Below are 25,304 nucleotides of genomic sequence, written 5' to 3' on the forward strand. Positions count from 1 at the left end.
TGACAATTGCGCGGTCATGCTGCGCTGTGCCAAAACAAAATTGACGTCCTTTTTTTCCCCACAAATAGAGCTTTCTTTTGGTGGTATTTAATCACTTCTGCGGTTTTTATTTTTTGCACTATAAACAAAAAAAAGAGTGACAATTTTGAAAAAAAACACAATATTTTGTACTTTTTGCTATAATAAATATCCAAAAAATAATAATTTCTTTATCAGTTTAGGCTAATATGTATTCTTCTACATATTTTTTGGTAAAAAAAAAACGCAATAAGAGTATATTGATTGGTTTGCGCAAAAGTAATAGCATCCACAAAATAGGGGATATAGTTATGGCGTTTTTATTATTATTTTTTTTTTTTTTACTAGTAATGGCGGTGACCAGCAATTTTTAGCGGGACTGTGACCATGCGACGGACAGATCGGACACTTTTGACACTTCTTTGGGACCAGTGACATTTATACAGCAACCAGAGCTAAAAATAGCCACTGATTACTGTGTAAATGACACTGGCAGGGAAGGGGTTAACACTAGGGGGCGATCAAGGGGTTAAATGTGTTCCCTGGGAGTTGTTTCTAACTGTAGGGGGGATGCTGGGACTGACTGGTGGAGGAGAGAGATCACTGTTCCTAAATACTAGGAACGCACAATCTGTCTCTACTCCCCTGACAGAACCGGGATGTGTGTGTTAACACACACAGATACCCGTTCTGGCTCTGTCAGGAGTGATCGCGGGTGCCCAGCAGGCATTGCGGCCGCCGGGCATGCGCATCGGCTCCTAAGTGACGTGGCGGGCGTGCGCACCCCCTATACCCCTTTAAAGCGGCCTCTGTGCAGCTACGGCGATTTGCGCAGGGGCAGCTGGTCGGCAACTGGTTAAAAAGGAACTGCAGTCTGCTCACATAATCTGTAATAAAACATCGTTGCCATTCTGAAGCTTCTCTCCAACCACTTTGCATATTATTTTATATATACTGTGATTCTGTACTTGCCAAATATGCTGCAGAAATCTCCCTCCACTGAGTCTGGCTGCAGCCATTTTAACTGTGGGCAGCTGAAGCTGCTGCCTGTTCACTTCCTGGCTTTACACAGACACACACCTCCAGCTCTGCAGCTCTTATTGGCCCTCTTATGACTCATCCCCCCTCCCTTCCTGGCAAACTCTCACGAGAGAGAGAGATTGAGAGAGCTGTGGATGATGTCATAATCCTAGGCTTTTTACCAAACAAGAAACAAGAAGTGGGCTGTATAAGGTATTTACTGGCAGACAAAAAATGTTTTACTATCCAAAGTTAAAACAACAACAAGGGCAGAAGATTTAATAGATGGAAAGATAAAAAAATGACTGAAGTTCCACTTTAAGTGCAAAAAGTTACCAATTGACCTTGTCGTAAATTCATACCTGTTCTGTGCACACCTCTTTTGTTGTGGACTACAGAAGGAGATGGTTAAGGCCTCATGCACACGGGATGTTAAAACAACGTTATGAAAACGCCAGTATCTTTGCAGTGATTTTTTAAAAGTTTTTTCAGCTTTTTTCAACGTTTTTGCAATAGCGGTTTAAGCGTTTTTGAGCGTTTTTCTGCTTTAGCGTTTTTTAGCGTTTTGTAGCGTTTTGTTGTTTTTTTTTTTTCAAAATTTTCTTTTTTTTTCAATGGATCAAAAACGTTAAAAAACATTGGTGAATGATGTTTTTGAGTGTTTTTGAGCGTTTATCAGCGTTTATCAGCGTTAGAGCATTTTTACAGCTGAAAAACGTCTCTCAGAACCCACTGGTCCTGGGTTTTTTTTTACAGCTTAAAAACGCCTATGCCATTTGCAGCTCAGAAACGCCTAGGTGGGCATGAAGCCATTGACTAACATAGACAGGCCTTTTTAGGCTGCAAAAAACGCTCAAAAAAGCGTCTGTAAAAACGTCCGTGTGCATGAGGCCTAAGTGTTAGCACACCTCCCAACTTTTTGAGATGGGAATGAGGGACACCTATCAGCAAAAGTATACAGGCATAGGACACACCCCTTGCCACGCCCCCATAACCACTTCCCGCCCGCCCTATAGCGGATTGACATCCGGGAAGTGGTTCCGTTATCCTGACTGACGTCCAGCAGGATAACATGCCGCCGCGCACCCGTGGGGGGCGCGCATCGCGGCGATCGGTGGAGTGGTGTGTCAGCCTGAGGCTCTTTACCATGTGATCAGCCGTGTCCAATCACAGCTGATCACGCTGTCAATAGGAAGAGCCGTTGATCGGCTTTTCCTCACTTGCGTCTGACAGACGCGAGCAGAGGAGAGCCGATTGGTGGTTCTCCTGACAGGGGGGTCTGCTGTTTATCAGCGCAGCCCCCCTCAGATCACCACACTGGACCACCAGGGATCGCCACTAGGACCACCAGGGAAGGGGCAACATGTGGATGGCCAGGTATGTACCCCATGGTCATCCACATGTGCCCAATGTGCCCAATCTGTGCCAATCAGTGCCCACAAATGGGCACTGATTGGCACCATTATGTTTTAGTTATGCCCAGCAATGCCACCAATAAATTTTATCAGTGCCACCAATCAGCGTCATCAGTGCCACCTGTCATTGCCCATCGGTGCCACCTGTCAGTGCCCATCTGTGCCCATCTGTGCCCATCAGTGCCCATCGGTGCCCACCTATCAGTGCCCATCAGTGACACCTATCAGTGCCACCCATAAGTACCCATCAGTGCCACCCATATGTACCAATCAATGCCACCTACGAGAGCCCATCAGTGCCGCCTATGAGTGCCCATCGGCGCCACCTATGAGTGCCCATCAGTGCCGCATACCAGTGCCACCTATCAGTGCCCATCAGTGCCGCCTATCAGTGCCCATCATCAGTGCCCATCAGTGCCACCTTATCAGTGCCACCTCATTGGTGCCACCTCATCGGTGCCCGTCAGTGCAGCCATATTAGTGCCCATCTTTGAAGAAGAAAACATACTTATTTACAAAAAATTTTAACAGAAACAAAGAAAAATTTGTTTTTTAAAAAAATTTCGTTTTTTTTTTGTTGCGCAAAAATTAAAAACCGCAGAGGTGATCAAATACCACCAAAAGAAAGCTCTATTTGTGGGAACAAAATGATAAAAAATTTGTTTGAGTACAGTGTAGCATGACCGCGCAATTGTCATTCAAATTGCGACAGCGCTGAAAGCTGAAAATTGGTCTGGGCGGGAAGGTGTCTAAGTGCTGGTATTGAAGTGGTTAAAGGAGAATTGTACAAAAAATAGAAGATTGGTTCAACCCACAAGTGCTTTATTTACCACTACTATTCCTTTATATTGGCTTTTGGAATTTACAAATGCAGCAATTTAGAAATCCGATGAAAGGTTTAGCACTGGGAAACACTTTTTTATAGATAAAAAGTGCATTTTATACACATCCATATGGATCAGACCAAAATGAGGGACAAATGAGGACAGAGGGACAGAGGGACATTGCTCCAAATCAGGGACAGTTGGGAGCTATGGTGTTAGTGTTAGGGTTAAGTGTTAGGGTTGAAATAACCATTAGGGATAGGTTAGAAAACACAGAATACACAGAATATGCTCAATTTGCTTTCATTGCAGCACAAAGAATTGCCACACTAGGTTCACATTGCTGAAAACAAACATAGGAGTGTCATAGGGCAGATTAAAACCAGTCCTAAAAGTCTGAATGAGACCGGTGCCTGTGGTTGATATGCTCCACTTTTTAGTAAGATTGTGCTGATTATTATTTTTTTATTTGCAGAAAGTATTATATACAAAATAGTTATTAATAAATGTGGAATTGTGTAGGGGTTATCTTGTATGCCCAGTGTGTGTCTGCGGTGGGAGTTAGACCCCATACACACTATTAGATTTTCTGCAGATTTTTGTCTTCAGATTTACCAAAACCATGTAGTGCAAGGGCCTGATTGCATACAAATTTTTTAAGGTTTGACCTCATATTATATGGTTTTGGTAAGTCTGAAGACAAAAATCAGAAAATCTAATAGTGTGTATGGGGCCTTAGGGAGTAGTGTGTATAGTGCCTAGTGGAATTCTTGTAACTTCCTTTTTGTTGAAAAAATGTAGCACCCTCTAGTGCACCCTTTCTCAACCAGTGTGCCGCGGCCGTCAGAGGTTCTCAGGTTTGCCGCAGGATCAGGGGAGAGCAGGGCTGTCAGATGAGCCCGATCTCCCGGTCCCCCGGCTGAACTGTATATCGGCACTGTGAGAAGCTCCATCAACCTCAGCAAAAGTGAAATTAAAGTGCAGGGGAGTGTGCTGTGCTCTCTGCTTCCCCCTACAGTGCAGTACCCGGCTGAATGAGGAAACTGGAAGCTACTGTGCTAGAAGCTAGATTTGTTTTATACATGTGTCTGTGTGTGTTTATGCATGTGAGTATCTGTCTGTCTGTGTGTGTGTGTGTGTGTACATGCGTCTGTATGTGTGTTTGTACATGTGTGTGTGTGTGTGTGTGCATGTGTCTGTATGTGTGTTTGCATGTGTATGTATGTGTGTGTGCTCGTGTGTGTGTGTGTGTGTGCATGTGTCTGTATGTGTGTTTGCATGTGTGTGTATGTTTGTGTGCATGTGTATGTATGTGTGTGTGCTCATGTGTCTGTATGTGTGTGTGCACGTGTCTTTATGTGTGTGTACACATGTCTGTATATGTGTGTGTCTGTATGTGTGTGTGCACGTGTCTGTATGTGTGTGTCCATGTGTCTTTATGTGTGTGTACACGTGTCTGTATATGTGTATGTGTCTGTATGTGTGTGTGCACGTGTCTTTATGTGTGTGTACACGTGTCTGTATGTGTCTGTATGTGTGTGTGCACGTATCTGCATGTTTGTGTACACGTGTCTGTATGTGTCTGTATGTGTGTATGTATGTGTGTGTACAAGTGTCTGTATGTGTGTATGTGTCTGTTTGTGTGTGTACAAGTGTCTGTATGTGTGTATGTGTCTGTATGTGTGTGTGCACGTATCTGCATGTTTGTGTACACGTGTCTGTATGTGTCTGTATGTGTGTATGTATGTGTGTGTACAAGTGTCTGTATGTGTGTATGTGTCTGTATGTGTGTGTACAAGTGTCTGTATGTGTGTATGTGTCTGTATGTGTGTGTACAAGTGTCTGTATGTGTGCATGTGTCTGTATGTGTGTAAGTGCCTGTATGTGTGTGTGCACATGTCTGTATGTGTGTGTGCATGTGTCTGTATGTGTGTATGTGTGTGTGCATGTGTCTGTATGTGTGTCTGTATGTGTGTATGTTACTTTTAATCCTGACCCCCCCCCCATTCCTGTACCATCAGAACTGCTTTTGTAGGGCTTGTTTGTGATAGCAGCAAGGACTGCTGCTCCTCTGAAAAGCAATTCATGCACAGATCACTTTTCAGAGGCGCATTTGACAGGCTGCAAAGAGGCATTATGTTGCCTCCTCACCACACAGTTGCAGGGTAGTTGCAGTACAGCCCCATTCACCCTGGTTATACCTCCAGCTGCAGCCACAGCATGTGTACACCCCCAGCTGCTGCCTCTGCAGCTAAAAGGGGAGAAGTTGGGGGTGTACACATGGGCTTCCCTACCCACAAAAATGCAGGGAAAGAAGTCCCTGACCTTTTTTTTTATTGCACTACACCAAATGCACCCCACATTTTCCAATGTGTGGGGTACCATTAGGAATTAATGGCACCCCAAAAGAGCAGAGCATTTGCCTGTGGGTCAGGAACGAGCGCTATTTTACCCTTGTTCTGCGACACACAGTAACGTGAACCAAGCCTTGGACTGGGGTGCCTCAAGACTGAAAATACTTTTTAAGGGTGCCACGACAGGAAAAAGGTTGAGAAACACTGCTTTAGTGTGTGCTAGAAGTTAGTACAGGGTGTGTTAGAATTTAGAGAAAGTAAAATATAGTTTGGCTTAGAGCTAAGTCTGAGCCAATAAATCTGGGTGAGAGTTCAGTAAGGTTCAGGGCTGGATGACTCTTCCTGGCAGACTTTTGGTGCCTCCCCGTGGTCTAGAAGGTTGGAGAATCTTCTAGAATTAATGGGTGAAGGTTAGGAGGAGCTGCCAATCCTTAGAGGTAGGCTGGCAGGGGGATGAGACCACTCCATAAATAGGCATGGGCCATGCCAGCAAGAGGAGTCAGGGGGAAGATGGAGATACTGTGTTGAGTAGGCTGTCGGTTGTCCTCGGGGGTTCCCCCTACTCTGGAGGGGGGGGGGGTCCTGCCTTGGGCCAGGGCTGGAAGGATCCTTCTAAAACACACAGGAGGAAGCTTTTCTGGAGGCACTGGAGTAAGAGAGGACAGAGTGAATAGCAACACCGTTAGGGACTAACAAGGAGGGAAACTGTCATATGTAGCCAGTCTCCCTTGAAGACAGCGGTGTGCTTAAGTCTTCATTCCTTCCCTGAGGGATCTCCTAAGAGTCAGCCGGTTGGGCTGGTGAAGAGTCAGTTGGGTGGACTGGTGTGAGAGTTAGCCTGGTGCAAGGGGCGCCGATGAAGTCCCGCCCATAGGACGTAACGCGTACGGGGGAAGGAGCGTATGACGTCACCCGCGGTCATTCGTTAGACACGATCACAAGCCTGTCAGCCGGCACTCGGATCGGAGTGCCGGTCTCTGTGAGTGTTTTATCTACTTGCTTTTCTACTATTCTACTATTCAATAAACTAGCTACGGAGAGCACTATGTTTTGCCTTTTATTTTATATGTACCATTCGTTATTGTACTGAGTGCTGGGAAGTGAAGGAGGAATCACCAACCATACAGATTGATCCATCTATGTTTTTAAGCGGTGTGACCTGTTTCAGGTCGAATATCTGAGGTGAGGGGCCATCCATGCCCGGTGGAGGGATAATAGTCACTATCCAGATATTGATCTCAGCGTGCATATTGTCACTGGTGGTCCCTGCCTTCTGATCCTGTCACTACATTTTTCATATGTCGATTTAAGGACTTTTTTATTTGCGCAGCACTTTTTATATTATTTATGCTTTTGAGGTATTTTTTGAATTGACCTTAGTGCCTGCTTGCATTTATCTTGTTGTGTCCATTTACTAGTCAGCGCTGAATTTTATTATTACTACTTTTAATGGAAGTATTTTAACAAACTTTGTAGCCGAATCCTACCTTTCTCTGCTCTGAAAAAAAGTTGTTTGTTCCACTATGTCCTTTTAAGACTGATTCCTGAATAGGAGGGTCTGGTTCATTATAACCAGGTATGCTCCTGGTTTGGTCTGAATACAAGCTGGAAATGAATTTTAGGCATGTGCAATTCGTTTCGTTCCGAATTCGTTTTTTAACGAATTTCGACAAATTCGTTAATTCGGGAATATCCGAATTAATGAAAACCCGTTTAAGGAATTTTTCCCGAATATTCGTAAATTTGATAAAATTGGACATTCGTACATTCGTACATTAGTAAATTAGTGAATTCGTAAATTTGTAAATTCGAAAATTCGGAAATCTGAAATAATAGTTAACTAATAATAACTTAACTATTAGTAATTACTAGTAACTTTTAAATTATAGGTATTGTAATTTCCTTTCAAATTTGGCTGTTAGTGAACGTAACACATACAAATTTATCCGAAGTTATGAATGATCCGAAAAAACGTAATGGAACGTAATGAATTAATAATAATAAATAATAATAATAATAATAACAACGTTTTATTATTATTATTTATTATTAATTTTTTCCGTTCCATTTGTTTAGATGCAGCATTCGTTTTGGATAATTCGGAACTTTGGATAAATTCGTATTTGTTACGTTCACTGACAGTCAAATTTGAAAGGAAATTACAATACCTATAATTTAATAGTTAGTTACTATTTCAGATTTTTGAATTTTCGGGTTTTTGGATTTTTAAACTTTGAATTTACAAATTTCCGAATTTTCTAATTTACAAATGTACGATTTTACGAATTTATGAATGTACAAATGTAAAAATGTAGGAATGTACGAATGAACGAATGTACGAATGAACGAATGTTTAAATTTATGAATGTACGAATGAACGCATTTACGAATTTACGAATGAACGAATTTACGAATCGCGATCATAACGAATGACCCGAAAAACGAAAAAAATAATAAATTAATGAAACGAAAAAGAACAAATTTTTTGGCTGTGCACATGTCTAATGAATTTTACTTGTTTGGGTGTTTGTTCAAACTCCAGGCTTTTAGCTCGTTCGGCAGGAGTCGAACTTCATATATAGTAGCAGCTTTTAGCAATGAGTGACGTCGCCCATCCTCATTCGTTTGCTGGCCAGGAATAGTTAAAAATAAACGATTAAAAAAAAAAACAATGCAACAGTGTTCCCTCCATAATTCATACCAGGTCCTTCAGATCTGGTATGAATTTTAAGGTAGACCCCAAGCACAAAAAAAAAGACAGTAAAAAATGTCACGAGGTCCCCCTAAATTCTATACTAGACCGTTCAGGTCTGATAAGGATTTTATGAGGGAACCCCACACAAAAATCAAGGAGAAAAAAACATGCCCCCCCCTTTCCCAAAAAATCCACACCAGGCCTGAGCATACAGCCTCACAAGCCGGGAAAGGGAGGTGGGCTACCGTACCTCGTGAAACATTCCAGGCCACATCTCCTCAGCATGATGCCTTGCCAGTTGATGAGTACAAAGGTCTTTTCCCCACAACTCTGGCCTGGTGATTGTGGGGTCTGCAGGTGGAGAGCTTATCAGAATCTGAAACCCCCAGTGAATAATAAGGGGGCACCCAGATACCGCCTCCCATGTACATGAGTAAGATGTACAAAGATCATCAAAAAAATAAACACACACTTTTTGAAAAGACCTTTCATAAAAAAAGTTTTTCACGTAAAAATCCAAAAAATGCCCCACTGTGCGCATTGGCAGTCATGTTGACCAACGATGCAAATTGTCATCAATCCCCAGTAGCAGCTGATTAGGCTGGAGGCCTGCTAAACCCTAGCTCATCAATAATCAATAGGTATTTTCTCCACTTGCCTAAACTTGGCTAGTCCCTGATGAACTGGCTGAATTTCAATCCAACTATGGCCAACTTTAGTATCAGATTGTTGGGATTCAGTGATGGCTAAACTACTATTATAACCTTTTTATAAATGTTGAGCTCGAGGTGCCATTGCCTTGGTGACAAGGTGCTGATTAACATGTATCTGTGGTGTATCTGGATTTTGCAAAAGCATTTGACACAGTTCCCCGTAAACGTTTACTGTACAAAGTAAGGTCCGTTGGCATGAACCATAGGGTGAGTACATGGAATGAAAACTGGCTACAAGGGCGTGTTCAGAGGATGGTGATAAATGGGGAGTACTCAGAATGGTCAGGGGTGGGTAGTGGGGTTCCCCAGGGTTCTGTGCTGGGACCAATCCTATTTATTTTGTTCATAAACGACCTGGAGGATGGGATAAACAGTTCAATCTCTGTATTTGCAGACGATACTAAGCTAAGCAGGGCAATAACTTCTCCGCAGGATGTGGAAACCTTGCAAGAAGATCTGAACAAATTAATGGGGTGGCAACTACATGGCAAATGAGGTTCAATGTAGAAAAATGTAAAATAATGCATTTGGGTGGCAAAAATATGAATGCAATCTATACACTGGGGGGAGAACCTCTGGGGGAATCTAGGATGGAAAAGGACCTGGGGGGTCCTAGTAGATGATAGGCTCAGCAATGGCATGCAATGCCAAGCTGCTGCTAACAAAGCAAACAGAATATTGGCATTAAAAAGGGGATTCATTCCAGAGATAAAACGATAATTCTCCCACTCTACAAGACTCTGGTCCGGCCGCACCTGGAGTATTCTGTCCAGTTCTGGGCACCAGTCCTCAGGAAGGATGTACTGGAAATGGAATGAGTACAAAGAAGGGCAACAAAGCTAATAAAGGGTCTGGAGGATCTTAGTTATGAGGAAAGGTTGGGAGCACTGAACTTATTCTCTCTGGAGAAGAGACGCTTGAGAGGGGATATGATTTCAATATACAAATACCGTACTGGTGACCCCACAATAGGGATAAAACTTTTTCGCAGAAGGGAGTTTAACAAGACTCATGGCCACTCATTAAGATTAGAAGAAAAGAGGTTTAACCTTAAACTACATAGAGGGTTCTTTACTGTAAGAGCGGCAAGGATGTGGAATTCCCTTCCACAGACGGTGGTCTCAGCGGTGGGGCATAGATAGCTTCAAGAAACTATTAGATAAGCACCTGAACGACCACAACATACAGGGATATACAATGTAATACTGACATATAATCACACACATAGGTTGGACTTGATGTGTCTTTTTTCAACCTCACCTACTATGTAACTATGTATGTAACATGGCCACCTGAGTCACTAGCAGTGCGTAGATGGAGGATGGACCAGTGTGGGAGAGAGGGAGCCGATAGAAGCAATCATAAGTGACAGGTGTGCCTGCAGCTGCGTACAGACGTGTTAATCCCCATCATGTGAAGTGTATGAGAGCACAGTGGGCCCCATCACCAGGGCCAGGACAAGGGGTGGGCAGGAGGAGTGGCTGCCCTGGGCACAATGGTTTATTGGAGGGATGGAGGCCCCCTGACCCTAGCCCTAAGGGAAGGGGGGGGGGCACAGTTTGGCATCTTTGCCCTAGGTGCTGGATGACCTTGGCCCCAGCACCCATGGGGCCCATGTGCCTGGCACACATTAAACCAATGGAGGATATGCCACTGCTGTGAGTAGGTTGGCTGTGCTTTTAAGTTTGTATTTTGACTGGTGTGCACCTTGAAATACATTTGAGAATAACAAATCTACAAAAGTCTATCATTTATTTAATTGTTGTCAGTGTACCATGCAATACCAACTCTTATGCCCTGTACACACGATCGGATTTTCCGACAACAAATGTTCGATGGGAGCTTGTTGTCGGAAATTCCGCCCGTGTGTAGGCTCCATCGGGCATTTTCCCTCGGAATGTCCGACAAACAAAATTTGAGATCTGGATCTCAAATTTTCCGACAACAACATTCGTTTCCGTTGTCGGAAATTCCGATCGTGTGTAGACAATTCCACAATTCCGACGCACAAAGTTCCACGCATGCTCGGAATCAAGCAGAAGAGCAGCACTGGCTAATGAACTTCATTTTTCTCAGCTCGTCGTACATGTTGTACATCACCGCGTTCTTCGCGATCGGAATTTCCGACAAGATTTGTGTGACCGTGTGTATGCAAGACAAGTTTGAGCCAACATCCTTCAGAAAAAAAAACATGGATTTTGTTGTCGGAAAATCCGATCGTGTGTACGCGGCATTAGTTTGCATTGCCTGGTTGAGAAGCACTGCTATAGTTTAGGATGCTGTAAACTATTAATGCTTGTAACAGTCTTACAAAACAAAATGCTATGGCATGAAATCCATTCCAGAAGAGTTTACAGTTTATTAATACAGATTTTCTTCTCCTTGCAGTGATCTTGGATCATTTTCAGATTCTTCGGGCAATTGGCAAGGGAAGCTTTGGCAAGGTAACAGCGCGTTCTGCTTTTCTACAAACAGCTAAGCCGGGACATAAGGGTGACATTGTAACTTCAGCAATGTGTATAAATTGCAGCATGCAGAATTTATCCTGATGTACCACAGTATATTTCTGGTCAGAACCAAAAAGACTTGATTAGGAAACTTAAAAAAAAAAAAAAATGTGTGACCATTAATGCCACACAACTGTGCGCAATCTAGTGTATTTTTTTGTGGTTTTTTTTTTTCACATACCAAGTGTTCCCAAATTCACAAACAGTGTCCAATCTGAAGAGTGAGGTCCCCACTCTGCACTATAAGGTTTAAATGCTTGATGTAAATATAGAAAATGTGCCAAGTATATAACACCATTAAAAAGTACAGTATATACTCGAGTATAAGTCGAGTTTTCAGCACATTTTTTTGTGCTTAAAGTGCCCCCCTCGACTTATACTCGAGTCAAGCACTTTTCTGGTGCAAAGAATGACATTTTCCGAACTGACTTTGGGGCCCCGTATCTCGGGACCACTTGGTGCTAGGAACCCCAAAGTGGAATCCCAGTGGAACTAGCACTACAACATATCCAAAGCTGGGGTTCCTAGCGCCAAGCGGCCCCGAGATATGGGGCCCCAAATTCGATTCAAAGTCATTCTCTGCTGCAGAAAAGTGCTTGACATTTTCCGAACTGATTTTGGGGCCCCATATCTCAGGGCCACTTGGAGCTAGGATATACTGTAGTGCTAGTTCCACTGGGTTTGCACACCAAATTTAGGGTTCCTAGCACCAAGTGGTCCTGAGATACGGGGCCCCAAAGTCGGTCAACTGTGTCCATCTGCAGCATGTCATTTCGGGACCCTTTGGGTCCAGAGACCCCAAATTTTGGCTGCAGCTAGGGGGCATCTAGGAACCCTTAATGATCGGTGAGGCGATCTGCAAGTCGTGCTGCCCCTGTGTGAACCGGCACTTATACTCGAGTATATACGGTACCTACGTCCTAAATGTTTGGAAGAAGGGTATTTGGTTGAGGCTATCATGGACTTTCATGGTACCATACAAAGGCTTTACACACACAACATAATTATAAAAAAATAGAATTGATTACAAAAATAATTTGTAAAAAAAACATACATATGAAAGATAATGAAATGTGTCGCTATGGAGCACTCAAAATGCTCTATAAAGTCCAAATACACAAATGCGGTGACACTAAAGGGCTAACACTTTTAAGTTGTCACATGTCATTGGTAAATCTATCGCTTGACATGTTTCGTGGATGAACATCCGCTTCTTCAGGACATAATTGTATATTTACAGAGAAAACATCAGCTTTATATCTATAAACAAAAGAAAAAAAAAGAGAAGACAATTATCACATTGATGGAAATAGCTTAAAGTAGAACTACACTGTATCAGAGCACCACAAACCAAAAGCTCTATTTAATTCTTTTTTTAAATTGTCACATGTTATTGGTACATCTATCGCTTAACACGTTTCGCGGATGAACATCTGCTTCTTCAGGAGCTAATTGCATATTTACAGAGCAAACATCAGCTTTATTTCTATAAACAAAAAAAAAAAAAAAGAGAAGACAATTATCACATTGATGGAAATAGCTTAAAGTAAAACTACACTGTATCAGAGCACCACAAACCAAAAGTGCTATTTAATTCATTTTTTAATTTGTCACATGTCATTGGTAAATCTATCGCTTGACACGTTTCGCGGATGAACGTCTGCTTCTTCAGGAGCTAATTGTATATTTACAGAGCAAACATCAGCTTTATTTCTATAAACAAAAGAAAAAAAGAGAAGACAATTATCACATTGATGGAAATAGCTTAAAGTAGAACTACACTGTATCAGAGCACCTCAAACCAAAAGCGCTATTTAATTTATTTTTTAAGTTGTCACATGTCATTGGTAAATCTATCGCTTGACACGTTTCGCGGATGAACGTCCACTTCTTCAGGAGCTAATTGTATATTTACAGAGCAAACATCAGCTTTATTTCTATAAACAAAAGAAAAAAAGAGAAGACAATTATCACATTGATGGAAATAGCTTAAAGTAGAACTTCACTGTATCAGAGCATCACAAACCAAAAGCGCTATTTAATTCATTTTTAATTTTTGAAGCAAACTCCCCCATTCATCCATGTCTCCATGCTTTATTTTGCTTTGAAATCACTTTGAAAAGAACCCCCTAGCATTTTTGTGACCATCTTGAGTAAGGGCATGTAGCATTACTTTCTGGGATCCATCTATCCTTAGCCCAGGCATGGGGGTAGGAGGGTGTGCTTAGCCAAGAAAACTCCTCCTCCCCTCCTGAAGACTCCTGGGATGTATGACATTGTTTGCCTAGGCCTGGAAACCAGGAAAGAACAACAAATGTAAAAAAAATAAAATAAAACAAGTACATAGGATGTGCTTTCCTACAGTATCTATTTACTAATGCTAGCAGCATGAGGATTAAAAATGTCAATGTTGATTGAGAGAGTGAAGTTCCACTTTAACTCTAGGAGGTGAGGAATAAGGTGTTTGCCTTACTCCGCGCTCTGGCAGTCTATGGTGCTCTCCTCTAATGCCGTTTGTAGGCGGCCCCTTGCCCTCCTGTCAGAAACCATGAAATCAGACCGAGACAGAAGTACAGTTAATTCACACTTGTTTAATAATAAAAGTAAAAAGAACAAATGTAGTCAAAACATAGCCAGAGTTCAGTAACCGAAACGGATAGTCAGTCAAGCCAGAAGTCAGGGATCAAAGTAGTGGAACAGCAAGCAGGATCTGGAGCCAGAAGGGATGTCAGCAAAGCCAGTCTTTAAACAGGAACACAGGAGATGTTTCTTGTGATGTTGACCAAGGCAAAGGCAATGACCCTCTGGACTCGACGGCTTAAGTAGGCAGGACTGACGAGCAGGATATGAAAAACAGCTGAGTAACTGTGGAGAGAGATAGAAGCTGGCAATTAGCCGACAGCTGAGCGGCCAGCTCAGAGAAGGAAGGGCTGAGCCCAGCCCTGACACCTCCTCATGTACAATGCAGGGCTTTTGGCTCTGCACTGTATTTAGTGACCTCATCACGTGGCCGCAGGCCAGAGTGTCTTATAGAAGAAGCTTTGGGGGATCAGTTGCACAGATGGAGGGAGCCTGCCCGAGTCAAGTGTAAGGGCATTTTTACACTTCCCCTAGCCTTAAAGTGTTACTAAACCCAGGACCCTGCACTTACTATGTCTGGTCTCCCACAGTACACAGAACATGGCATGGCAGTTATTTTAGTAAATATAAACTGCTAAATACCTTTTCTCATCAGCAGTTAGAGCAGTCATGTGACTTCTATCAGTGTCCAGCCAAGCACTGGTAAAAGCTTGTAGGAGTTTGCAAAACCCCTGACCCTCTGTCTTTGGTCCTGTGCTGATCACATGCATCCTCCCAAGAAAAAAAAACCTTTCTAGCAATTCACACCAAACTGAGCACGTGCAGCCTGACTCCATAGACTCTTTGTTATCAGGAAGTTACTAGGGGACAGTGGAAGAAGGGGCGGATCCCAGAAGACCGCATCAAACAGCCTTTTTACACAATGCAGAGGATTAACCCCTTAGGTTCCACAGTGAGTATAACAAGCAAGCTTTACTGCATATACAGACTGATTTTACTGTTGTGGGTTTAGTAACATTTTAATGAGCATAAACCATTGCAGTGCAGGGGACCCCAATGCAAGGGTAATATTATTTTTTTTTTGTAATCATCAGAGTTTGTATTTAACCACTTCCAGACCGCCAACCATTGTTATATGTCGGTACTTTGAAGAGGAATATCGTTGTTATGGCAGCATCTAGCTGCCATAACCCCGGTATCCTCTTCTTCAGTGAGTGGTCCAGTTTCAAATAAAAGTGGTCTCTGCGGCGGACTGCACCTAAATGAGGAGGGTGCAGATCTGCTGGGAATGAAGATGGCCAAAAAGTTAGAGGGGTTTTTAAACTAGGCGATGGGGGGGAGGGTCCAGAGACAGTGATAGCCAGCGCTGAAGATATTCCAGAGGGTAGTATTGGGGGCATTAGTGGTAGGTTAACCAAAGCACAAAAACACAAGGTGAGTATAGTAGCAAGTCCTAGTTGCAATCTTGAAACACCCAATACGAGGACAATATGCGACCGGTCTAAACTATGTGGCATGTTCACCAATGCCAGGAGCATGGCGGACAAGATGGATGAACTAGAGATACTGTTGTACAAGGAGGATTTGGATTTTGTGGGAATTTCAGAGACCTGGTTCAACAGCTCTCATGATTGGCTGGCAAACATTCAAGGGTATACCCTATACCGCAAGGATAGGGAGGGTAAAAAAGGGGGAGGGGTATGCCTATATATCAAGAATAATGTACAAGTGAATGTGAGAGATGACATCACTGAGGGAGCTAGTGAGGAGGTGGAATCCTTATGGGTAGAGCTCCAAAGGGATGAAGCTAAGGAGAAAATAATACCGGGAGTATGCTATAGGCCCCCTAACCTGAGGGAGGAAGTGGAGACGGATCTCCTATCACAAATTGGATTGGCAGCAAAGATGGGAAGTGTTATCATAATGGGGGATTTTAATTATCCAGACATAGACTGGGCGGAGGGAACCGCGCATTCATTTAAGGCTCGCCAGTTCCTTAATGTCTTGCAGGACAATTTTATGGGTCAGATGGTAGACGCACCAACTAGAAATAAAACATTACTGGATCTACTGATTACCAACAATACAGACCTGATCACAGATGTGGAAATACGGGGCAATTTAGGTAACAGCGATCACAGGTCAGGTCAGGTTTCAGTATAAATCACACAAATAGGAAACATGAAGGGAACACAAAGACACTGAATTTCAAAAGAGCCAACTTCCCTAAACTACAAACCTTGCTAAAAGGAATAAATTGGGATAAAATATTAGGAACAAAGAATACGGAGGAGAGATGGGTTTGCTTTAAGAGCATATTAAATAAGGGCATTAGCCAATGTATCCCATTGGGTAATAAATTTAAAAGAGCGAACAAAAATCCTGGATGGCTTAACTCCAATGTAAAAATGCATATAAAAGCAAAGGAGAAGGCCTTCAAAAAATACAAGGTGGAGGGATCATCCTCAGCATTCAGACTTTATAAAGAATGCAATAAGAAATGTAAGGGTGCAATTAGGACGGCTAAGATAGAACATGAAAGATACATAGCGGAGGAGAGCAAAAAAAATCCCAAGAAATTCTTTGAGTATGTAAACAGTAAAAAAGGGAGGACAGACTATATTGGCCCCATAAAGAATGAGGAAGGACATCTGGTTACAAAGGATGGGGAGATGGCAAAGGTATTGAATTTATTCTTCTCCTCAGTATTCACGAGTGAATCGGGGGGCTTCAGTAACCAAAACTGCAGTGTTTATCCTCATGACACATCACAGGAAGCACCTCCATGGTTAACAGAGGACGGAATTAAAATTAGACTTGAGAAACTTAACATTAATAAATCACCGGGACCAGATGGCTTGCATCCGAGGGTACTTGGGGAACTCAGTCAGGTGATTGCCAGACCATTGTTCCTAATTTTTACAGACAGTCTATTGACTGAAATGGTACCAGCTGATTGGAGAAAAGCCAATGTAGCACCAATATTTAAAAAGGGCCCAAAAAACATCCCTGGGAATTACAGACCAGTTAGCCTAACATCAATAGTATGTAAACTCTTGGAGGGGATGATAAGGGACTGTATACAAGATTTTAGTAATAAGAATGATATCATTAGAAGTAATCAGCATGGATTAATGAAGAATCGTTGTTGCCAAACCAATCTATTAACCTTCTATGAGGAGGTGAGTTGCCATCTAGATAAAGGAAGGCCCGTAGACGTGGTGTATCTGGATTTTGCAAAAGCATTTCACACAGTTCCCCATAAACGTTTACTGTACAAAATAAGGTCCGTTGGCATGGACCATAGGGTGAGTACATGGATTGAAAACTGGCTACAAGGGCGTGTTCAGAGGGTGGTGATAAATGGGGAGTACTCAGAATGGTCAGGGGTGGGTAGTGGGGTTCCCCAGGGTTCTGTGCTGGGACCAATCCTATTTAATTTGTTCATAAACGATCTGGAGGATGGGATAAACAGTTCAATCTCTGTATTTGCAGACAATACTAAGCTAAGCAGGGCAATAACTTCTCCGCAGGATGTGGAAACCTTGCAAAAAGACCTGAACAAATTAATGGGGTGGGCAACTACATGGCAAATGAGGTTCAATGTAGAAAAATGTAAAATAATGCATTTGGGTGGCAAAAATATGAATGCAATCTATACACTGGGGGGAGAACCTCTGGGGGAATCTAGGATGGAAAAGGACCTGGGGGTCCTAGTAGATGACAGGCTCAGCAATGGCATGCAATGCCAAGCTGCTGCTAATAAAGCAAACAGAATATTGGCATGCATTAAAAGGGGGATCAACTCCAGAGATAAAACGATAATTCTCCCGCTCTACAAGACTCTGGTCCGGCTGCACCTGGAGTATGCTGTCCAGTTCTGGGCACCAGTCCTCAGGAGGGATGTACTGGAAATGGAGCGAGTACAAAGAAGGGCAACAAAGCTAATAAAGGGTCTGGAGGATCTTAGTTATGAGGAAAGGTTGCGAGCACTGAACTTATTCTCTCTGGAGAAGAGACGCTTGAGAGGGGATATGATTTCAATTTACAAATACCGGACTGGTGACCCCACAATAGGGATAAAACTTTTTCGCAGAAGAGAATTTAATAAGACTTATGGCCACTCATTACAATTAGAAGAAAAGAGGTTTAACCTTAAACTACGTAGAGGGTTCTTTACTGTAAGAGCGGCAAGGATGTGGAATTCCCTTCCACAGGCGGTGGTCTCAGCGGGAAGCATTGAAAGCTTCAAGAAACTATTAGATAATCACCTGAATGACCGCAACATACAGGGAAATACAATGTAATACTGACATATAATCACACACATAGGTTGGACTTGATGGACTTGTGTCTTTTTTCAACCTCACCTACTATGTAACTATGGATTCACCGCAAGATCACTTTTATCGGCGGTGGGAGAAGGCACCCCCCCGCCGCGCTCCGGTGCCCTCCGCCGCCTACCGGAGCCGTCGGCGGCAGCAGAGGCAATTGGATCCTTCTTGTGGCCTGACATGGAGACGAGTGAGGGGAAGATGGCCCCCACCCGTCTCCATATCATTGCAGGGCGGAAGCGATGCGACTTCCGCCCATAGCTCTTAAAGGGACTTTTTTTTTTTCTTTTTTTTAATGACAATTTTTTTTTTTTTTTTATTGCATTTTAGTGTAAATGTGAGATCTGAGGTCTTTTTGACCTCAGATCTCATATATAAGAGGTCCTTTCATGCTTTTTTTCTATTACAAGGGATGTTTACATTGTAGTAGGAATAAAACTGACACAATTTAATTTTTTTTTAAAAATAAAAGTTAAAGAAATAATTAAAAAAATTTTTTTTAAATGCGCCCCGTCCCGACGAGCTTGCGCGCAGAAGCGAACGCATATGAAAACGGTGTTCAAACCACACATGTGAGGTATCGCCGCGATCGGTAGAGTGAGAGCAATAAGCCCTAGACCTCCTCTGTAACTCAAAACATGCAACCTGTAGAATTTTTTTAACCACTTCCCGCCCGGCCCATAGCAGATGACGGCCGGGGCGGTGGTTCAGTTATCCTGACTGGGCGTCATATGACGTCCAGCAGGATAACATGCTGCCGTGTGCCCGAGGGGGCGCGCCCGCGGGGGAGCGCATCGTGGCGATCGGTGGAGTAGTGTGTCAGTCTGACACACCGCTCCACCGATCTTGGTAAAGAGCCTCCGGAGGAGGCTCTTTAACGCGTGATCAGCCGTGTCCAATCACGGCTGATCACGATGTCAATAGGAAGAGCCGTTGATCGGCTTTTCCTCACTCACGTCTGACAGACGCGAGTAGAGAAGAGCTGATCGGTGGCTCTCCTGACAGCGGGAGGTCTGCGCTGATTGTTTATCAGTGCAGCCCCCCCTCAGATCACCACACTGGACCACCAGGGATCGCCACTAGGACCACCAGGGAAGAGGGCAACATGTGGATGGCCAGGTATGTACCCTATGGCCATCTACATGTGCCCAATGTGCCCAGTCAGTGCCCAATCTGTGCCAATCAGTGCCCAAAAATGGGCACTGATTGGTACCATTATATTGCAGTGATGCCCAGCAATGCCACCCTTAGGAGCATCAGTGCCACCAATCAGTGTCATCAGTGCCACCCATCAGTGCCCATCTGTGCCCATCAATCAGTGCCCATCCATGCCACCTATCAGTGCCACCCATAAGTACCCATCAGTGCCACCCATAAGTGCCCATCAATGCCACCTACGAGTGCCCATCAGTGCCGCCTATGAGTGCCCATCAGTGCCACCTATGAGTGCCCATCAGTGCCGCATACCAGTGCCACCTATCAGTGCCCATTAGTGCCCATCATCAGTGCCCGTCAGTGCCACCTCATCAGTGCCACCTCATTGGTACCACCTCATCGGTGCCCTTCAGTGCCGCCGTGTCAGTGCCCATCAGTGCAGCCATATCAGTGCAGAAACAAAGAAAAACTTTTTTTTCAAAATTTTTGGTCTTTTTTTATTTGTTACACAAAAAATAAAAACCGCAGAGGTGATCAAATACCACCAAAAGTAAGCTCTATTTGTGGGAACAAAATGATTAAAAAAATAGTTTGAGTACAGTGTAGCATGACCGCGCAATTGTCTTTCAAATTGCGACAGTGCTGAAAGCTGAAAATTGGCCTGGGCGGGAAGGTGTCTAAGTGCTGGTATTTTTATTGTACCTCCATACGTATTGTATGGAGATTTTTAAGGGTAAAAGTGTATAATGAAAAAAAAATGTATAATGTTTGGGGTTTCTAAGTAATTTTCTAGCAAAAAAAAAAAATGTTTTTAACTTGTAAACAACAACAGGCTCGGTCCTTAAGTGGTTAATGAAACTAGAACGCGGGATGAACTACCTCCTGTGACTACAAAGTTACAAAGTAACAAAATATGTATCAGAATTTAACTTGACTGAGTTCCCAGACTGTTGCTATAGATACAATAACCAGGCAGTGCAGAATCTAAAGTCATTATGAATCTATATATAACTTCCCTGGAAAGCTAGCAATCTAAGTGCTACTCATTAGAGTGAGCCTATTACGGAACGTCCATAGACAAGCAGAGAGTTGTATACAGTGTGACTCACTCAAGTAGGAGACTGTCAGGACCTAAAGGAATCCGGAAGAATAGAACTTGTGAACACCAGATGATTGTTATTACATACAGGCTTATAGACCTATTCCTGAGAGAGTGTGAGTAGAGCATGCTCCCCTGGGACGAGGGGCGCCTTTTCTTCAAGCCAAACCCGAGCGCTTTAGCCGCGCACGGCAACATTTTATTTTTAAGAGGGAATGCTGTAGACGGTGGTCTGGTGTAAAAGGGAACTCTGATGTAAGGGGGTTTCTGGACACCAAACCTCCCACTTACATCAGAGTTCCCAGCATTCCTCTTAAACTAGGGTTCCCAAAGCCCCCCTTACATCAGAGTCTACAGGGCACCCCTTAGGGTGCATCGGCTTCAACACACATTAAAGCGCCTACCGATTCAACGCGCTTTTATGATGTGTTTTTGATGCTTCGGTGGTGCTTCGATGAAGCTTTGATGATGCTTCAGTGATGCTCTTTTGAAGCTTTGTTGAAGCTTGACAGATGCCCTGTGTGTCTGTATATCTCATACCTGCAATTTCTCCAAAACAGAGCGAAGCTAAAGCTGAATTAAAGCCTCTCAAAAGCTGCAGGTGCTTCAAGCGAGCTTCAAGAGTTCTATAGAGGCTTTGAAGACGCTTTGAAGCACCACTAATGGCTCATTTACACTTGCTTCAAAACAAGGCTTAGGACAGGCTTTGTTAAAGCTCTCTAAATGCTAATCAAAGCTTCTGTCACTAAATAAAATGGTTAGCTTACAGTCCTGCTTACACCTTGCTTTTGCTTTGCTTCAAAAATTATATCCCATGTAGCTGTAGTGGTGCTTCAAAGCGTCTTCAAAGCCTCCATAGAAGTCAGTGGCAAAGCTTGTTTGAAACCCCACCGAAGCCTCATTGAAGCTCTACGAAGCCCCACCAAAGGCTCATCGAAACCTCATCGAAGCTCCACCAAAGCCCCATCGAAGCCTCATCGAAGCCCCACTGAAGCTCCAACAAAGCCTCATCGAAGCCCCACTGAAGCTCCGCCAAAGCCTCATCAAAGCTAAGAAGCTAACAACAGAGAATGCATCTAGCGCCTTGAGGCGATTCAGTTCGCATTTGCAGCGCTTTACAAATCATTCATTCATTCATTCATTCGAAGCCTAACCGAAGCCTCATCGAAGCTCTACGAAGCCACACCGAAGCCCCACCAAAGGCTCATCGAAGCCTCATCGAAGTCCCACTGAAGCTCCACCGAAGCCTCAACGAAGCTTCAAACTTCCAGGCCACACATCCCTTTTCTGAGGTAAAGAACTCCAGGAATGAGTGTAGGCAGGAAGGGACAGGAACTGTGTACAAGATCACCAAGTGAAAATAAAGAGAAAAAAGCCTCAGAAAATGTAAACCAATGCAGCCACCTCATCTCAGAACTGATAAGCTTCAATATGTTAAAGGGACACTAAACCTAATTAATTACTTGTGGACGGCCCGTAAAGGCAAACCTGCTTTCAGGTTTAGGCACGCCTCCCCCCCCAACACCTGTCAGCAAGTCCCAGCCAATGCTTCATAGCCGGGACCTGCTGATCGGCTGTGCCCAATCACAGCCCAGAGCCCTGTGTTGACAATCAACACAAGGCTCTGTACAAAGGGAACAATCTCACTGTGTGTTATCGCTGCAAAGCAAAAAAACAAAAATGCTATTTAATTAATGTTTAATATTTATAACTCCCCCATCCATGTCTCCATGCTTTATTTTGTTGAGAAACCATTTAGAAAAACACCCCCTAGCATTTCTGGTATTGGCCATCATGAGTAAGGGCAAATTATTCTTGTAGTGTTTACTTCCTGGAATCCATCTGCCCTTAGCTCAAGCATGCATGCAGGAGAGTGTGCTTAGCTGAGAAAACCTCTCCGCCTTTCCTCCCCTCCTAAAGACTCCTGGGATGTAAGATTTCATTTGCATAGGCAATGAACTAGGAAATAACTGAAATATTTTTTTTAAAAAAAGTTTAAAACAAGTAAATATTAGAGCTGCACGATTAATCGTTAAGAATGGAGATTGCAATTTTTTTTTCCCCTCGCGATCTTAACAAAGCATTTTGCGGATTCTTTCTATGCAGAGAATTCTCTAAGCTGTCAGCAGTAAAAAAAACAAACAAAAAAAAAAAAAACAGGCAGTCTGCCAAGTATCACAACATTCCTCAGCCGCTGAGCTAACTATAAACATTGTAACGTTTTGTTCTTTAGCTAAAAGGAATGAACTTCGGTCCGTAAATAATAGACGTATAACCACTTAAAGGCTAAACCTTTTTCTGACACTTGTTGGTTTCAAGTTAAAATCATTATTTTTTGCTAGAAAATGACTTAGAACCCCCAAACATTATATCTATATATCTATAGATATATCTATAGATATAGATATATCTATAGATATATCGATATCTATATATATAGATATATATAGATATCGATATATCTATAGATATATATATTAGCAGAGACCCTAGAGAATAAAATGGTGGTTGTTGAAATATTTAATGTCACGCTGTATTTGCGCAGCGGTCTTTCAGATGCAATTTTTTTTGGAAACAAATACACTTCCTGCCCATGCCAATTTTCAGCTTTAAGTACTGTTGCATTTTAAATGACAATTGCGCAGTCATGCTACACTGTACCCAAACAACATTTTTATAATTTTGTTCCCACAAATAGAGCTTTCTTTTGGTGGTATTTGATCACAGCTGGGATTTTTTTTTTTTTTTGCTTAACAAAAAAAAAACGAACATTTTGAAAAGAAAAAAAAAGAATTTCTTTGTTTCTGTTATAAAATTTTGTAAATAAGTAAGTTTTCTCCTTCACTGATGGGCACTGATGAGGTGGCACTGATGAGGTGGCACTGATGGGCACTGATAACGAGGCACTAATATGCAGCACTGATGGACACTGATAGGCTGCACTGATATGCAGCACTGATGGACACTCATAGGTGGCACTGATGGGCACTGATAAGCGACACTGATGGGCACTAAAAGGCCGCACTGATGGGCACTTATAGGTGGCACTGATGGGCACTTAAAGGCGGCACTAATAGGCACTGATAGGCAGCACTGATAGGTGGCACTGATGGGCACTGATGGACACTGATAGATGGCTCTGATAGGCAGCACTCATGAGGAGACACTGGCAGGCTTTACTGATGGGGACTGATTGGTACCTCTAATGGGCACTGATTGGCAACCCTGGTGGTCATGGGTGGGCATACCTTGTGTTCCTGGGTGGGCATCCCTGGTGGGCACAGGTGGGCATCCTTGGGGGGGCTGCACTGATAATCAATCACCGAAGACCCTCCCCCTGTCAGGAGAGCAGCCGACCGACTCTCCTCTACTGGCATCTGTCAGTGTGAGTGGAGGAAAAGCCGATAAACAGCTCTTCCTGTTTACGCTGCGATCAGCTGTGATTGGACACCTCCGTCAGAGGCTCTTTACCGAGATCGGCGATGCTGTGCCCAGTGTCGGATTGACACACCACACCGACAATCGCTGCGATGCGCGACCCCGCGGCTTATCCTGCTGGATGTCATATGACACCCAGTCAGGATAACTGAACCACTTTGCGGCCGTCATTCTGCTATATGACGGGCGGGAAGTGGTTAAATATCACACTAATTACTCTAATATTGTCTAATATTTATTGTCCCAATACAAAACAAGTACTGTACCCTTTCTGAAACATGCCCTGTCGGAGCTCTGAGAATTTGCTTCTGGCATTAACATTTTGAGTGTAATGCAACGCTTAACCCCTCGATAGATATGTCAGACAAAAAGTCTTCAATAATGTGTAGGGCACTCAAAAAAAAAGTAAAAACTAGTAGACACATTGAGGCTTACCACACCAGACTACAAGGGACTTCACATTCTACTCAGCATCATACAAAAAATACTCATTGTTAGACTTTTAGCCTCTTAACAAGATCTCCACAAACTGAACCACGTTGAGATAGGCTTTCCTATTTCTGACCACGCTTTAGCATCCCTGTCTCATGATCCCGATCAACACCACACTAAACACAGTACATGGCAATCAAACCCTGCACTACTTACTGATCCCATTCTTCAAAAAACAACTGAAACAGCCATTACAAGTTTTCTCCAAGAAAATTCCACTGACAAACTTCTACATTTGAGTATTTGGGAAGTACATAAATGCACATTAAGTGGCCAACTTATATTACTAGGCACCAAACTCAAAAAAGACAAACTAAAGAGAGACTTGACCTACTTTCTAGAATCTCCCAACCAGAAGATACAGACAAACAATCACAAGACCAAGCCTCAGAACTCAAATGAACCCAAGCCTGCACTGAACTAAAACAAATGTTGGATTCAGATACGTATAGAGTTGCCGCCTCATCCCTTTAAACCCGAACACATATGAATTACACAGGTTCTGAAGGCTAATTTTAATGCAGATAGGGCAACAAGTGAGTTTAATTACCATTTTAATCAGCCTCAGAACCTGTGTAATTATTATGTGTTCGGGTTAGTGGCGTGGGGTTCTATGGCTGGGCGGTGGGGTTGTGTGGTTGTGTGGCGAGGGGGTAAGCT

General features: G+C 43.1%; 1 protein-coding gene across 3 annotated transcripts in view; it reads left to right on the forward strand.

Annotated features, from left to right (window-relative positions):
• The window catches only part of STK32C (serine/threonine kinase 32C), a 436,616-nt gene that overhangs the window by 203,422 nt on the left and 207,890 nt on the right, over nt 1-25,304 (forward strand). For all 3 annotated transcript variants that reach the window (XM_073595673.1, XM_073595672.1, XM_073595674.1), the window contains one exon: nt 11,428-11,483. In XM_073595673.1, coding sequence (XP_073451774.1) covers nt 11,428-11,483 — 56 coding nt within the window. The remainder of the gene's footprint in view (nt 1-11,427; nt 11,484-25,304) is intronic.

Source organism: Aquarana catesbeiana, linkage group LG08 (assembly GCF_042186555.1).
Source record: "Aquarana catesbeiana isolate 2022-GZ linkage group LG08, ASM4218655v1, whole genome shotgun sequence".
In the NCBI taxonomy this organism is placed as follows: Eukaryota; Metazoa; Chordata; class Amphibia; order Anura; family Ranidae; genus Aquarana; species Aquarana catesbeiana.